The 17,291-nt window shown below is 31.8% G+C and overlaps 1 protein-coding gene across 1 annotated transcript in view; it reads right to left on the bottom strand.

The window, feature by feature from the left end:
* Positions 1-17,291, bottom strand: part of LOC142636708 (putative leucine-rich repeat receptor-like serine/threonine-protein kinase At2g19230) — a 32,975-nt gene that overhangs the window by 14,365 nt on the left and 1,319 nt on the right. Inside the window, exons 2-3 of the mRNA XM_075810995.1 lie at positions 11,559-12,102; positions 2,779-3,263 (exon numbers count right to left, since the gene is read on the bottom strand). Of these exons, the coding sequence (XP_075667110.1) occupies positions 2,779-3,263; positions 11,559-12,102 (1,029 nt within the window). The remainder of the gene's footprint in view (positions 1-2,778; positions 3,264-11,558; positions 12,103-17,291) is intronic.

Raw genomic sequence — 17,291 nt, 5'->3', positions numbered from 1 at the left:
GTTTCTTTGGTTTAGGCTCCAAAGATCTTTCTAACTTCTTGTGCAAGATTGTTTTGCTTATTTGGTTTATGTGGTTAAGGTAAGTAGAATTTTACCCATCATGCTCTTATTTATTCCTTCTTTGTAAAACCTTGAGTTAGTCAATGCGTGTCATTTCATGTCTACCTATTTGTTGTTGTCCTCAAGAATTATTTGTAGGTTTGGGATGAGTTGTAGACCTAAACATCTTATGTTCAATGCCCACTAGGAGTTTTCCTAGATTACTTGATACACGATTCTGGAGGTTGGAGTCGTGTATCTGTGGTTTATTCCCCAGGGGTGGATCCAAAAGACCCTACCTTAGTGAGATTCCATGTCATAAAATATATGTGTGTGCGCACTTTGCATTTTGTCATTATTCCTAGATTTTTATGTTTCTTTTGAAGCATTCTTTTGCATTGTGAACAAACCTAAATATGTTTTATTTTAAATAATGGATAAACTACTCTTTCTTGATTATAGCTCATAAATTATTTCAAGGACCATGTTCATAGAGGCAATGCATGGACTGTGATATGGATTATGTTGTTCTTATATATGGTGTTGTGGAGGATATGTTGGTGGTGGTTGTGAAGGTTATACATGACCCTTTCATGGAACTAATACGTAGGATATTCTTCTGATGGTGAGGCCCAATAAACAAGACATGAAGTTATTAAATCTTATTTTGGTTATATTATTATATCCTTCACTGGATTCCTATTTTGGTTATGTGGTTATGAATTTATATGTTCTACTTCTTCATTTTTTCCCTTGATAATTTGACAAGGACAATGACAATGAGGGAGGGGGATCTGGACCTTGGATGTTTCCATTGGAGACACTCAAAAGTGTTAGTTGAGCTACCAGGCTTCTTCTTCTTCTTCATTATTCATTTGAATATTAGATATCATTATTTCTTTAGTTTTAAATTTTTTACTTTAATCGGTAACTAAATCTTTGCACCCTTGGTCTTTGAGTTACCTCTACAACTTTTGTATCCATTTATTTTCCAACTCTTTTATACCTACCTCATTGTACAAGTGAGTCACTTTTTACTTTCTTTTTTTTTATCAGTAATAAAATATTTTATTGAAAAACAGAATAAAAGTACAACAAAAACAAATTCCCTGGAACACAGGGAGTGTACAAGGGAATCAAAAATCTACCCAAAACTGCATAAATCTTGGAAATCCAAAATAGAGGGTATGGCAAGACCATTCAAATAAGGATAGAAGGAAAATCTGCTTCAACTCAATGATAAAACACTCCTCCCCTTCAAAGATTCTATTGTTCCGCTCTATATGTACTCCACATAATACACTGCGGAATAACATCCCAAACAGGTGCTGCGCTATATCTCCCAACACCTCCATGCCAGCAAGCAAGCAACTCAACTACTTGTTTAGGCATAACCCAAGAGATACTAAACAAGCTAAACTCAAATGACCACCAGTCAGAGGCAAAAGGAAAAATAAATAAGGTGGTGGTCCACCAATTCCCAATCACTTTTTAAGGGGTCACATTTTACTTAATGGTCTATATAGCTCAATTATGCATTATTATCATTATTTTTCAAATTAATTGTCTGGGTTTATAGTCTTAAGGATCATTTAAGACGTGCATGCATAGGTTGACTCTTAGTTGAGATTTTGAGGGCTTAATTAATTTTAGAGAATTTTTCTTTTGTTCTAGAAGTTTAAATATTATTGGGAAAAGTACACAAAACCCCCCATGCGGCTTCTACATAAAATATGGAAAACCTAAAATTTTGAGTGTAACATTAACCTCCCTGTTGTATTGTTTTGTTTTTAAAACATCATTGTACACACTAACCCCTGGGCTATTTCAATATAAAACAAAACGCCCCTATAGTTTTGTTTTATGTGAAAATTTAAAACCGCATTTTCACATAAAACAATACAACAAGGCACAAGTGGTTTTGAGTTACACTTACCACAAGGGGATTAAGTGTTACACTCAAACCCCTGCCCCCTCTCTCAAAGAAAATTGTTACATTCAAAATCTGAAAATAAAAAACTAAACTCAAGGGTGTTCAGTGTTTAAGGGAAAACTAAATTGTGGGTTTTGTATATTTTTCAAATATTATTTTGGGAGTTTACTTTACCAAAGAATTTTTTTTTTTAAATGTTGTTAGTGTTTTATCTTGGGAAGTCTATATATTATTGCTAACCTATCAAAAAAAAAATTTATTGATGATTATTATATGATTGCAATTGTTGGGAAAATCAACCAATTAATACAACATTCAATTTATTTAAAATAGATATTCATATTTTGATTTAAATATTGAGGTTCGTGTTTAAAAATTCCAGGCATTTTAGACATAAAGAATCACAGATTTTATTTTATTTTTTGGTGTGTAGAAGAATCACAGATTTCGTTGATAGATAGCAATCTATTGACAAGGGGTAAAAGTATGATGGCTCTGATAAAAGTTTTATAACAAGAATTTCCCAACTTCAACCAGTACACTATAAATTTGCATTATCTATTCGGCAACAAACAAAGGCTCATGATCACAAGTCTATATCAAGCTTTTCTAAATTTAGCATATGACACTAACAACTTAAAGCTATAATGTTCCATTCAGAAAAGAAAACCCCCGAATAAGAATTATCGAAACGACCATCATCACCAAGTTAAGGTTAGAACTCTTATTGAATCAGCAATTGAAGTCTCTTATTAAAGATAAGGCTAATCAGTACAAAGGAAAATATAAAAGAGAAGAAAGCATACCATCTTGTATGGCAGTTGTTTTATTTGGGAGCTCCTTTGCCACAAAAACCTCTACAGCATTGAGGATTGGAGGAAACTTACTTCCCTCAGCTGCAATTATTGAAAACTGAAGCCGTTCTCCCATAATTGCCAGCTCAGTCGGGAGTATGGTCTGTGGCTTTAGGTAATCAAGTCTAACAGATTCTGTCAGATACCGTTCACCGTTCAACAAAATTGTCAATTCCCTCTGCTGGCCATTTTCAAGCTTCTCAATCTCAGCAAAGTGAAAGTAAACATAACATTGTGAAAGAGAATCTGGTGGACTGAAGTACAAGTTCAATGGAGTGGTAGAGTTTTGTGATTTGGCGGCAGTCCTCAACACTACATCTGGTATGTTATAGGCGTTATCACTGCTCAGGGAGTAAACGGTTGAACTTGTGGAAATTGGAATCCATTCGTCAAATAGTAAAGGGTTCCAGATGCGATCATATCCATCATCCGGATACCTAATTAAAAAAAAATAAAATAAAATAATTGAGTCAGAAGATGATAGGGTTCACTCTATTAGTATTTATTTTTGTTATGTAAATTTTTGGCTGCAGCAAGCTTGGAATGTTTGCTGCCTTTGTTGTGTTTGATAAAATTTCTCAATGAACAAAAAGTTCAAAAAAACAAATTCATTGCATATGTATAAGCCACAAACTCAGTTCCACACTGTTGAACTCAACAGATAAAAGCTCAAAATGTGATTTGAAACCCAAGTTGGAATGCTTTACAAAGATGGAGTTGTGTCAAACTTGGACTCAGTGTGAGATTCGAAACCCAGCTTGAGATTTGCTTTGTTTCATTTGTGTGTATGAGAGAGAGCAAGATGAAGAGAGGAAGACCAATGAAACTGGTTGGGAATTTGGCTCTGAAAATTTAAGCACGAGAACAATTTGTGCGGAATAACGGAGGGAAACACAGCCGTTGTATTTTGGCATCTCTCTTTGTTGATAAACTGAGTTGATTTTTTTTTATTGAATAAGAAACTGAGCCGGTTATTTCTTATGGATTTTTTATTGACGGGGCAATATATAATTAATTAAATAAGAAGGAAAAGGGTAATGTTTATCCTTTACTTTGTTTAGATTATTTAAAATTAAATAAGAGAATGAGAATAATTAATTTTTTTTTTCATAATTTGTAATTTTATTAATATAGTAAAGGTAAAATTAATAATTCATTTGGTCAAATATTTTTATGTCCTACTTTTCTTCCAAATCTTTCCAATTTAGAGGAATTAAAAATGAGAGGCCAAAGCCTTGTAACTGAATTGGTACCTCCTCATGTACAAAGTGCTTAGGGGTTTAGGGAGAAAGGATTCGAGTTACGGGGTTAGCAGTATGTTGTAATTATTTCTCAAAAAAAATAAGAGATTAGAACCCCTCTAAACTCATCCAAATCATTTCCCCTCCTCCCTTAAAAAAACATCCAAATAATGTAATATAACTTACTCTCCCTCCTTCTACTCCACTCCTCTCTATTCTTCATCCTTCCAAACAAGTTATTAGTTATAGTCTCCTCAAAAAAAACTTAGTTGTAGTCTAAGACTACAATTTCACTCAATATCTTATGTGGAAAAATTGTGATATAACAAAGTGTATTGGTGAAGAAAAAATTGTGGATTCATGTGTAAGTGATGTTGTGATGGTTAATCAGAGTCTACCGAGTCAAAATTGTGACAAAAAGGTTGTTAGATGTAAATTTTGACAAATCTTCAATTGGATAATTTTTTTTTCCATATATCCTCCATATTTGCAGAATTTTTAAAAAATCAAAGATTAATAATAATTTCATCAATCAAATATTTATATTTCAAATTTTTATAGTTTAAAACTGTCCATAAAAAATAAATTTATTGATCAAATAGTAAATAACATCTAATTGACATAAAATATGACATGTGTGTTAAAAACATAAAAACATGTAATTCGATAATTAGGGGCCCATTTGGTATGTGTGTTTAAATAACAATTTTCAATTTTTTTGGAAATACATGTGGATGAAAAAGTGTGTGAAAATGCGTATAATGTTGTTTGAAAATTGAAAACATGTGTTTAAGATCTTGTACAAACAGCCCTTAGATTTTCAAAATACACAATCATTTTAATTTTTTTGGTGGGAGTTGAACTACATCCAAGTTTGTAGCCAAACTTTATCTTAATTAATATTGCACAAATTGTACATTAGTCAATTATAAGTGGATACAAATCTTACATCCCACTTTTTGTTTTACCTTTTATGCTCCACCAATCATGATATGTTATAACTTGTTATACAATTTACATTTTGAAAATCGCATCGTTAAATTACTTGTTTTATATGTTTTTAACATTTATATCAATTGCATGTTATTTACTATTCGATCTATAAATTCATTTATATCAATTGAATGAAACCTCACTTGTCATATCATAAAAAATAAAAAAATAAAAAAGGTGAATTCCACTAAACCCCTCAAGGTTTGGGCTGATATCAATTAGGTCCAAGACTTTTAAAAAATAACCAATTTGGTCCTTAAAAGACAATTTTATCCCTAACTCCATTTAGCACGATTCACTCTTCTCTTTCTCATCTTAGGCCATCTCTTCTATTCACTGTGATTACACTAACATGAGCATGAATTTGAGCACAAATCACACTACACAGATGCACCATCTCATAGAACACAAACATACACACATAACCATACAAATTCCAAAACCTGAAACCCCCCAAAAATCATCATAGATTACCAATCATACATAGATTCATATGCACACACTAACAAAATTGCCATATTAGAGCCAATTTGAGACAAACCCTAAATCAAAAAAATACCAAATCTCTCTCTTACTTACTTGCCCACAGTAAGTAAGTAAGAAGAGGAAAGTAAGCACGCACCGCACGAGCTGAGTTAAGTAGGTAAGTAAACCTATGTTTCTATTTCTTCTCTTTCTTAGTTTCTCCCAAACTAATTTGTAATAGTCTTTTGCGATCTTCTGATCTGAAATCAAAGCGAAATGGCGAACATAGACATAGAGGGAATATTGAAGGAGCTCCCAAACGATGGTCATATCCTAAAGACCAAGATCGTTTGCATTTTAGATCCCGCATCTCGTATTGTTCCATGCTTAAAAGGCTTCTCAAGGCTAGCATGAACATTGACATGGCATTGATTTGAGAAGAGAGTGGAAGATGGTGGTGTAAAGAATGGGTTTCAGCCATGAAAGAGGGAGTCTTCAGCCATCGTGGGTATGGGTGAGAGAGAGGGAGCCGCCGTGAGTGTGGGTGAGAGAGAGAGAGAGAGAGAGAGAGAGAGAGAGGGAGCCAGAGGTTTGAGAGAGAAAGAGAGAGAAGGGTTTAGGACTGAGATGAGAAGGGTTTGGCCCTCTCACATTCATGGTAAGGGGTTCACTCATTAAATTCTTGGTGAGGTCCACCATTAATGTGAGATGAAAGAGCACCATTACATTATATTCTAGGAGTACCTAATTATATTCTCTATATCAATACTCTTCACATAGTTGCACATTATTGTCTTTCTAATCATCTAGAAAGTCTTGCGCTTCTCTCTCTCAGCTCTCCTCTTCCTCCTTCTCCTCCTCCACCCTATTTACCACTCTTGCTAACAGCTTGATTGTGTTAGCCATAAACCTAGTTGGCCATTGTTCTCAACTCTCACTCAAACCCAAATGGAATGATTAGCTGTCATCACAACTTTCATACTGAACAGGGCTCTAAGTTTATATGAATAAATGGGGAAAAATTAATTAATAAAATTAAACCAAAATAAGATGAAATTAGATTAGAAGCGTCTGATGGACATTCTTTTATTTTGGTTTTGTGCATAGGCATGGTTTTTTGAATTCGAGTGTTTGTGATCGATATTATCTTTTAAAATCCGGTCTAATGGGTCAAATGGAATTTGCTGCAATTAATTGATTTTTTTTAATAATTTTTTTTCAATTATGATTCATAATCTTGTGAGATTTGGTCACCATAGAAATGGGGTTTGATTCAAAAATTTTGAACTTTGTTTGTTTGGTTTTTTTGTGTTTTTGTGTTTTTGTGTGTGTGTGTGTGTGTGAGGAGGATTTAGAAAAATGAGTCAAACAAGTGTTAGGGACTCCCTTTTTTGCCACATGCCAATATTTTTATTTGGCAACAAATCCCTTGTCATCATTATCATAAGTGTTTGTTTCTCAAAAAAAGAAAAAGAAAAAAGCATTATCATAAGTTTTGGGTAAAATTCTTTTGAAGCTCAAAAGGACCCATATTTTATTCGAGTACATGGAATTAAGCTTATAAAGTCAGATGATTTTCACTTCATGAGGAGAACTCACGGTCCTCATTTCCTCTACATCACCTAATAAGCTTATGGCCCACATTATTATCTACTTCACAAAATGGGCTTAAAGCCTGGATTTCATACTTCATCAATTGAACTCATGGCCCACGACATTATCAACATCACTCTCTCATCATATAGATTGGGCTCAAACTCATATCTCTACTTCAATAATTCAAGGCTCATGAGTTCTCATGGAAGGCAACATAACCTATCATCTTAATTAACACAACACCACATATCACCGTAAGGACAATCTATTTCACAACTTTAATCTCCTATCTTCACAGTCTTTAATCTCCATAGTTCTCATTCTTCCATACATCTTACAAACTCCATATTTCAAATAATACCTATACTTATTATTTGTATACTTCACAATATTTTACATATTCTGCATACTTCTCATAATCTTTATAACACTCAAAAGATGTTCAATACTCCTCCAAGAGAATTATATTAAAGTCATTCTCATGGAAAGGCACCAATTTCTGACACTAAGGCCCTTCTCATAGAAGGCATCAAACTCTACTACAAAAACCCTTCTCATGAAAGGCATAAAATTTTCTTTCAAAAACCCTTTTCATGGAAGGGAAAAAGTTCTCTTACTAAAGTCCTTCTCAAGAATTTCAATACCATTCATACTTTATTAAGTATTAAAGAGCATTATCAAGGGGAAAGTCGTCTAAGTGCATGATAAGTGGAAAAGCTTGACTAACTCCGTCTCATGAATATTACTTTATTGATCCTTCATTGCTAGACATACTCTCTCTCTCTCTCTCTCTCTCTCATCCCAAAATTTCCCCTCCAATCTAAATTCATTGTGGAATACTGCTTCTCCACTATTGGAGTCGTGTTCTTATTCATTGTTGGAATTCTATCGTAACTTATTGCTAAAGCCATAAGCTATACAAGATAAATCACTATTCCTCTATCTTTAGTTTACATTATTGAATATTACTATATTGCTAAATGCAAGTTACTTTAGTACTATCTTGCTATTTGATGAGTATTGCTTCATTAATACTTCACTATTGAATACATATAGTACTTTACTAATCCTTCATTGCTGGACATACATTACTCTGATTCATATCATTGTTGGATATTCATTTCTCTTTCAGCCTACGGCCAAACACTTATTATACTATTTACATTTTTTCTGCTAGACTTACACTATCCTTCTGTTTACTTATGCTACTTTATAGACCCTTCTCTAATATTAGACATATATCATCTCATTATCTCATCAACTGATATTCATTATTATGATCTTCAACCTATCACTTAGTGAGCGTTTGGATTGGGCTTATTACGTCTACGTTTGCGTCTGCGTTTTTTTTTTTTTTTTTTTTTGGAGAAAGCGTTTTTGTGGCTGTGGTGGATTTTCAGTGGGTCCCGTGCATTGTTCATGGGATCCACAAACCTCTTTTTTAAACAAAACTTTCATTAAAAATGGGTCCCACGGCACTATTCACACATTTAAAAATTATTTTGCTACAATGTTTTCAATTTTCATCAAAATAAGCGGTATCCAAATGGACCCTTAATCAATTCATTATTATGATCTTCAACTCATCACTTAATCAATACTAAATAAAAAATGAAACTCCACCATTATTTTGTTTCTTAGACTTTAGGCTTTAATTGTTTTTGTATGCCCAAATTTGAGTTCCGGGCTTGACTTCCAAAACAAAGTCGAGTCTAGCAAGGCCACCTAGGGGTAACAATGTTTGACCCAACCCGCAAACTCGACACGAACCTGACATGGGTTTTTTTGGGTTAGGGTTGGGCCTTAATGGGTTTGGGTCATAAATGGGTCGACCCAAAAGCGACACGATAAGAAACGTGTTATAAGCGGGTCAACTCGCGTAACCCGCAATAGACACATTTAACACGCCAATTTATTTGTGTCAATTTGAAATGACCCACTTAACACAACCCATTTAACTCGTATAACAAATAAATATTCATTTTATTTTAGATTTATCAAATACCTTTTAAATCCAACATATATTATAAATTTAAAAACAAAAGTGAGTAATTACAAAATTTTACAAGCGATATAATTAGAAATTGAAATTTTACAAATCCTAGATCTCTAAACCCTACAAACCCCAAATCTCTAAACCTTCATATAAATATCTTTCTTTCTTTCTTTTTTAAATTTTAGCCGTACTACTCTTCTCATGCCCAATTCCTAAACTCAAAGTGTCAACTCTCAAGCTGGTTATTTCTCTCTCTCTCTCTCTCTCATGTGTTTATTTTTTCTGCATAATGCTTTTGTACAATAAACTTTGAACACATGTGCCTCGTGTTTTTCTTGATTGCATGATATGGCCCACTTGTTTTTGTTGAACTATGTTATTTTATTTTTGTTAAACTATATTATTTTGAATTTGGGTTGAAGTATATTCACTTCTTTTGGAATGTAAAGAACTTATTTCTAGATGAATGTTATATTTTTGTTGAATTATATTATTTTGAATATGGGTTGAAGACTTGAAGTGTATGCACTCCTTTTGGGATGTAAAAAAATTATTTCTAGATGGATGTTATATTTAATATTATGCAGGTTGAAATGGGTTGTGTTACATTTGTGTCAACTCAACACGACTTGTTTATTAAGCGTGTTAAATGGGTTAGGTTAGGTCAACCCGCCTTATTAACAGGTCGGGTTAGGATTGAAGGATTATGACACGATTATTAAATGGGTCGGGTTCGGGTTGAGCCATTTAGTCGAATACCCCTACCTCGACACGACACGAACCCGACACGCTAACCCGAATTAACACCCCTGAGGCCACCCCACTAGCGGTTGACACGTGGTCCTGCACAAAACAACCTCAATCACGGGTTTGGTCCAAATGATGACATCGTGAAATCAGATTTGTGCGTTCATGGAATTAGGTTCTATGGAGCAGGAATCAAGGACTGTTTTTGAATAAACTACGACAGAATCTCTCCCACCCCTAAATCAAACTAAATGAATAAAATATTATGCGTAGTAATGAAGCATAATCAAACAAATAATTTTAGCTTAAATTTTGATAAGAACAATCACAGCCACAATATGAGATCAAAATCGAAATTAAAACAAATGCAATATGAAATCATTACAGAAGGTAACGTCAATCCAATTCGTAATGAGCTTCAATTAGCTGAACTTTGGTCAAATTGACATTCATACCAGAACGTCCTAATTCCATTGCCAAGTGACAGAGGACTTTAACTAGTAAAAAAGTTCACAAATTTTGGCCTTCTTGGGTTTTAAACTGATCTAAAACTACATTATACTTCTGAATTTCCAAACTAAATTTAACATGCATCTCCAGTAAGTCATGTGGGTCAGAGGAGGAGGTGTGTTAAGGGAGGTCCAGGCATATGAGAAGAATAGAGAAAAGAGGGAGAAAAAGTAGAGGACGGGGAGGGAGAAGATAAGAGAGGAGTTGTGTTTGGTAACTTTTTTTTTTTTTTAAGTCTCAAAAACTATTTTCTATTTTCTAAACCTAAAAACTTGTTTGGTAACTGAAAAAAAAAAAAAAGCTGTTTCAAATCTCTTATAATAAATCCTGTATATATATTGTGTGCGCAATTTTTGTACTCTAAGAAAACTTATTGCATACTCCCTGGAAACTTGTTGTTGTCCCACATCGCAAAGATCCTCCCCCACTTGCTGCCTTATAAGCCTGAAGCTGAAGGAGTAGTGTACCATCAATTATTAATAATTGGTAGGAACAATTGGTAGGAACAAGTTTCTCAGGGAATACAAAAAATAGTTTCCCTGGGAGTACAAAAGCCTACTCAAAAGAAGTTTTCTTTTAATGTGTGGGCAATTTTTGTACTCCAGGGAAACTTATTACGTAACTTTTTTTTTTTTGAAGTCTTAAAAACTATTTTCTATTTTCTAAACCTAAAAACTTGTTTGGTAACTGAAGAAGAAAAAAAAAAAAAAAAAAAAAAAAAAAAAAAAAAAAAAAGCTGTTTCAAATCTCTTATAATAAATCCTGTATATATATATTATGTGGGCAATTTTTGTACTCCAGGAAAACTTATTGCGTACTCTCTAAAAACTTGTTGTTGTCTCATATTGCAAAGATCTTCCCCCACTTGCTGCCTTATAAACCTGAAGCTGAAGGAGTAGTGTACCATCAATTATTAATAACTGATGGGAACAAGTTTCTCAGGGAGTACAAAAAATAGTTTCCCTGTGAGTACAAAATCCTACTCAAAAGAAGTTTCCTTTTATTATTCTTCATGATTTGCAATGGAATGAGTTATAGCCACCACGTTATTGAAGATGAATATTCAGTGATAGAAAAAACTTCTGTTGTAAAAGGAAAAGAAAAATGAAGATGGAGCAAATATGAGATCCAGGAAATTGTTGAACTAATTTATTTTTTAGCTTAGGAAGGTATAAAAGACTCACCTGACGTCCGAGTCAGAAGGGTTCCTGCCAACGTCATATCCCATTATTTTTGCTAGTGCCATGCCCTGAGTTTGATAAATGGAATTTTCCAAATGCCGCAGTTCCAATGCTGAAATGAAGGGTACCCCACGGCCAGTGTTTATTAGACACACGTCTATGTAATCCGTCAAGGGGACATGAATAAGGTCATAATGGACACCATTTGGAACATCGTTTGCAAAATTCACTGTTTTCCATTCATTAACCCCAAGATGTAGGTCGAATTCCGGTGTCTGGTTTTTACCATCGTAATTCCCATAAAAGGATATTGCCCTGATCAAATATTTATTGTTTTTGCCTTGCTCTGGTCTCAGGGTGTAACAATTCCTTGTTCCTTGGGGAAAACTTCTCAAGTTCTTGGCATGTTGTCGAATATTTCTGGGTGAATCAGGGGATACCGTCTTAACTATTCCAGTGTCTATCAATTCTTTATCTGATATGTAAGGGATTTTGGTTTGCTCATCAATGTAATCTTCATTGCTGCCACAATCAATGCTAATGAAGCCTTGAAATTTTGAAAAAGAAAGAGGGAGTTAATTAGACATAAGCAATCTATATAGTCTCCACAAATAAGGTACCAATGAGTTTCAGAACACCCTATGTTTTTCAGTGATAAAATAAGTTTGGCACCAAAATTCCTAAGACAAAAACTTTCAAATAGCTTAAGCTCCAAGCTTGGGTGAGTCAATGTTGTTGCAAGTTGCAACACCTACCTTTTTGTGGCCTTGTGAATTCCCATGCTAAGACAAAACTGTATATGTATGTGAAAGCCAAAACGTTGGTTTTGGTTTGTTTAAAGTTTCAGATTATTCAGATGTTAACCTTTTTTTTTATACCAAAATTGTAGCGTTTAGTGTTTACTAATTAAAACCTACCAGCCTATTACACAAGTGTATAGGAATTAATTATTCATTTGATAGAACAACTTCCTAAACCGCCTCGTTGTGTTTAACAAATTTACACGGGTTGAGGAACATAGTGACTCTCTAGTCAAAGAGACATACAATTGAACAGACAAGTTGTATTAAAGCTTGAGAAACATTAAAATGCTGAGGTAATAGGGACCAAGAAAAAAAAAATGATGAATGGAACATGCACATGGGCAGCGATACTAACGAACGAAAAGAATCAAAAGATAAGTGAATGAACCTCTGAAATAAATCTTAAGTGCACAATGCTGTGCTGTGCATAGGGGCCGTTGTATGCATGCTAACAAATTAACAAATAATAACATTAAAATATCCTAGATGACTTCAAAAACAGTTCTGAACATGGAAACATGTTTGAAAAAATTTGCTATTCAGAACATTTTGGAAATTGCAATGCTTTTCCATTAGACAAAAAACATTACAATATCGATTGTGCAATATCTTGAACAGAAACGTTTGTCTTAACTAGGTTTTTTACAAATGTCAAAAACATTGACTTTGATAGCCAAGTACAATAATAAGTACACATCTTCCTAGGAGAAAGAGAAAAGCTTTATCACTTTTTTTTTTTTTTAAGTCCAATTAATGAATACTTTTATGGCATTTGTTAATGGACAATTTAAAAAAAAAATTAATATCACTTTTATGAAAAATTTAAAAAGCTATTAAAAAAATCAATTATATTTTTCTTTTCTTATAAAAAATTTCTAAAAATACTTCATAAACCAATATTCAGGCATCCATTAACTTCTCAAAAAAAAAAAAAAAAACTTTAAAAAGACCATGTGTGCCAACTTTAAAATTAGAGAAATGATATGTCTACAACATTTTTACAACATTTTTACAACAAATCCTAAGTGGCAGGTTACTGGTTGTTATTGTTGGGGCAAAAAAGTAATTTTAGTGTTAGGTTCAAATTTGAACCAATAACAACTAACCACCTATGATTTGTTGTAAAAATGTTGTGGACGTAGCACCTCTCTTAAAATTAAGGTCTCTTGGAAGCAGGGTTGCTGTTATGAAACACGTTTGGAACCTTTTGGCTAAAGTTGGTTCTCTTTGGGTTGCATTGGTCCATGTGGTTCTTTTGAAGGGTAAAATACTTTTAGAATGTTAAAATTCCACAACAAAACACTTGGTGTTGGAGAAATTTGCTCAAATAAGGGAATGAGGCTAGGAAATTCTTTAAGTTTGAAGTAGGAGATGGTACTTCAAACATCATCCTTCCGCTGAATTGGTGGCATCTAGAGTGTGTTGACCAATGGGCAATGGGCTTGGTCCCCAGCTTGATGAATTTTAAATAAGGTCTAAGAAATAAAATTTTAACCATAAAATGAATTCTCTATTTTAACTGAAATGGATAAAATCCTGTTCTCCCAATTTTCACAATGAATTCATGAAATTGAAATAAAAATATAGTAACAAGTCATTCTTGGAATTGGGCCATATGTTTGGGCCCAATAGGTACCCACGTTGACAGCCCAATATCAGGAAATCTTAACCCACTGCAACTCTTCTCCAAAAGAACTAAAAGAAAATCCTGTATTCAAAATAAATCCTCACCAAAACTAAACTTGAAGATGCCAGAAAATTTTGTTCGCATAAACCTATAAAAAAACTTTGATCGAAAAATAAGAAACAATCTCAAACTCCAGTCAAAGAAATAGAGAGAGATTGGAAGAATCGGGAGCCTTAGAAGAAAGAAGAAGAGGAAGAGGTGGTGTGAGTTTGGGTGAGAACTAAAAACATGGGCTCGGACTTTGTATTGTATCCCAGACTCGAATGTACAACTTCTTCGCTCTGGTAAGGAAGTTTTTAGATGGCGTCATGGCGGAAATTCCATGTCTTTTTTTTCTTTTCTTTTTTTCCATATAAAAAAAATATTTTCATTAGGGAGTGCGTGATTGTGTGGATTTAGCTTTCTTAAAAAAGTATGACAAGACCCCCTCAAAAAAAAAAAAAGTATGACAAGGCACCAATTTAGCTTAACTTGATTTTAGTAATGCTACGTATACACATTATTTTACAATATTTTTACAAACTACTATTATAGTTTTAGTATTTTTCAAATAATTATTAGTAAATAAAAATATGAGAGTAATGATAGAGATACAAATTATTTTACAATTTACAAACTGCTAATGTGGTGATTGATTATTGGTAAATGAAAAATTAATATTAATGGTGGATCTAGATGAAAGCCAATAAGAAGTTAGCTACATCAACATTTTGTAAAAATATTATAAAATTACAAAATATTATAAAATTACAAAATTTTATAAAATAGTTTGTAGTTGTAGCATTACTCAAAATATGATACTAGCTAGATTAGAACTAGTAAGAATTTGTCACTTTAATAGTTTGTAAAAATGTTATAAAATAATTTGTGACTGTACTATAATATTACTCATGTACACCTCTTGTTGTTTCTAAGAAAAAATTCAAGATTCAAATTCCCAAGCTTCAAATTATATATATATATATATATATATATATATATATATATAGTCTTTTATTTGAAGAAAACTTTCTTTTTAAAAGTTTTATCGAGATCATTAAAAAAAGAAAAAGAAAAAAAGAAAAGAAGTAATATTCACTGCTTTTACTTGACTTCCTTATTAAAGTTAATATACTTTATTTTTGCTGAATTTATTAAAGTTAATATGCTTAAAAACAAAAGTTACTAATAGAATCTGTACGACTTGTCATAAACCAGTTAAAAAATTCGAGTATTTAATTAACACTCACGTCCAAATCTATTGGTAATATTTGCAAACACGGTTACATCCGCTTACTTGATATTGTATAAAAACTAGTTAGGGCAGTACATGTAACACACGTGCTTGTTATGGAAAAAAATTAGTAATTAAGGTCAACTCTAGATTTTATTTGTATCACAAAATAAAAATATGAATTATTTAATTTTTAAAGTATATAGAGATTTACATTAATCAAAAGATATATTAATTTTAAGAATTTTGATAATTATGTCATAAAAAGTTAATCTCATTTGCATAAGAATTTTGACCAACCACAAAATTAGGGTAACTATTTAACATATAAATATTTATTTAAGTATAATAGTTTTTTAGTACCTACTTGCTAAAGACAATATATCTACTCTCTAAAACTTCTAAGAATGATAATGAATATCATCATCTTTCAACAATAAACAATTGAGTTTTGCTAAGAAATTAAAAAATAATACAAAAACATAATATAACAAAAGGCATGTGTCATCGAATTTTTCATTAGATAAATTATAAGTTTTGTAAATTTAAACCTAAAAAATCAACATTTTTTAGATAACAAATAAAACACCTAATATCATCATTCTAACTTTCTAAGAATTTCTATCATTTAAAACTCAAAATACGTAAAGAAAATTTTTAGGATGTTAAAATTTAGTGGTAGTAATTTAGACATTAAACAATAAAATATTTTAAGAATTATAAGTTTTCATTAGGGTTTAACTGAGAGAATAACAATATGACATATTTGCTATTTTCCAAAATATTAAGGAAAAAATTGATTGATTTTAAAGGTTAAGGAAGAATTGTAAACTACCCCAAACATAAAGGATAAAAAATGTTTTTTTCCTAAGTTTTTGTTTTTGTTTTTGTGTGTAAAACTATGCGTTTTTATTTAAAATAGTGTATAAAGAAAAAAATATACAAAAACTTTACTTAAGAAAATTGTATGTGGAATAGTGAATTTTGGCTCAACAAAGTTGATTAAAGCAATAAAAAATTTCTAAAAACACAATAGAATGACGTAACATTTTCATAATACCTTTATAATTTTGTTATATTTTATTTTAACTTGTAAAGAATTGACAGTTCAGCAATTTTGAAAATATTGTGACGACAGCAAGACATCTTAACATTTTTCACAATAAAAAATGTTATGTCCATGACATTTTCATAACAAATCATAAGTAATAGGTTACTACAAGTTGTTATTGGTGGGCAAAAAAGTCGTTTCATTGGTAAGTTTAAATTAGAACCAATAACAATTTACAATATTTGATTTGTTATGAAAGTGTTGTGAAAATTATTGTGGATATAGAACTTCTTTTTCACAATACTTTTATTTTTAATTGTAACTGATTATAGTATGATATTTTATTATTTTATTTTAACCTATAATGAATCAACACCTCAACAATTGTGAAAATATTGTGTCAATTTGTCATATTAATATTTTATTATAATGTGAAACAACGTGAATTGGACAAACCAAAAATAATTTAGCAAACACACTACAACTTTATGCATTCAAAAAAAAAAAAAAAGTAGCCAACAAAACAATGAAAATTAAATAAACCAAAACTACTATAGCGAAATTAGTGTAACTTTTTTCATTCACTCTTTTTATATATAGAAATATACATTGCACTTACAATGCAAATTTGTATTGTAAACACATAAAAATTGGCAAATGCTGTACAAATTTGCAAAATTTGTACATTTTTTTTCAATGTATATAATATTTGTTATTTTTTGTGTGTATACAATGGAAGATTACATTACAAGTAGAAAGTAAACATATAAAAATTATTTAAAAGAAAAAAACAAGGTCGAACCAAGTTGGTGAACTTGAAGAAATAAAAAAATAAAAATAAAAAAGGGAAAGAGGCAACTCACTAAACCAAAATATTGTTCATAACACTGTTCATGAGCTTATTAAATATATATAATATTTGCTACTTTTCTGTGTATACAATGTAAGCTTACATTACAAGTACAAAGTAAAGATATAAAGA

Source organism: Castanea sativa, chromosome 5, assembly GCF_040712315.1.
Source record: "Castanea sativa cultivar Marrone di Chiusa Pesio chromosome 5, ASM4071231v1".
Lineage (NCBI taxonomy): Eukaryota > Viridiplantae > Streptophyta > Magnoliopsida > Fagales > Fagaceae > Castanea > Castanea sativa.
This window is presented reverse-complemented; position numbering and strand designations above follow the sequence as displayed.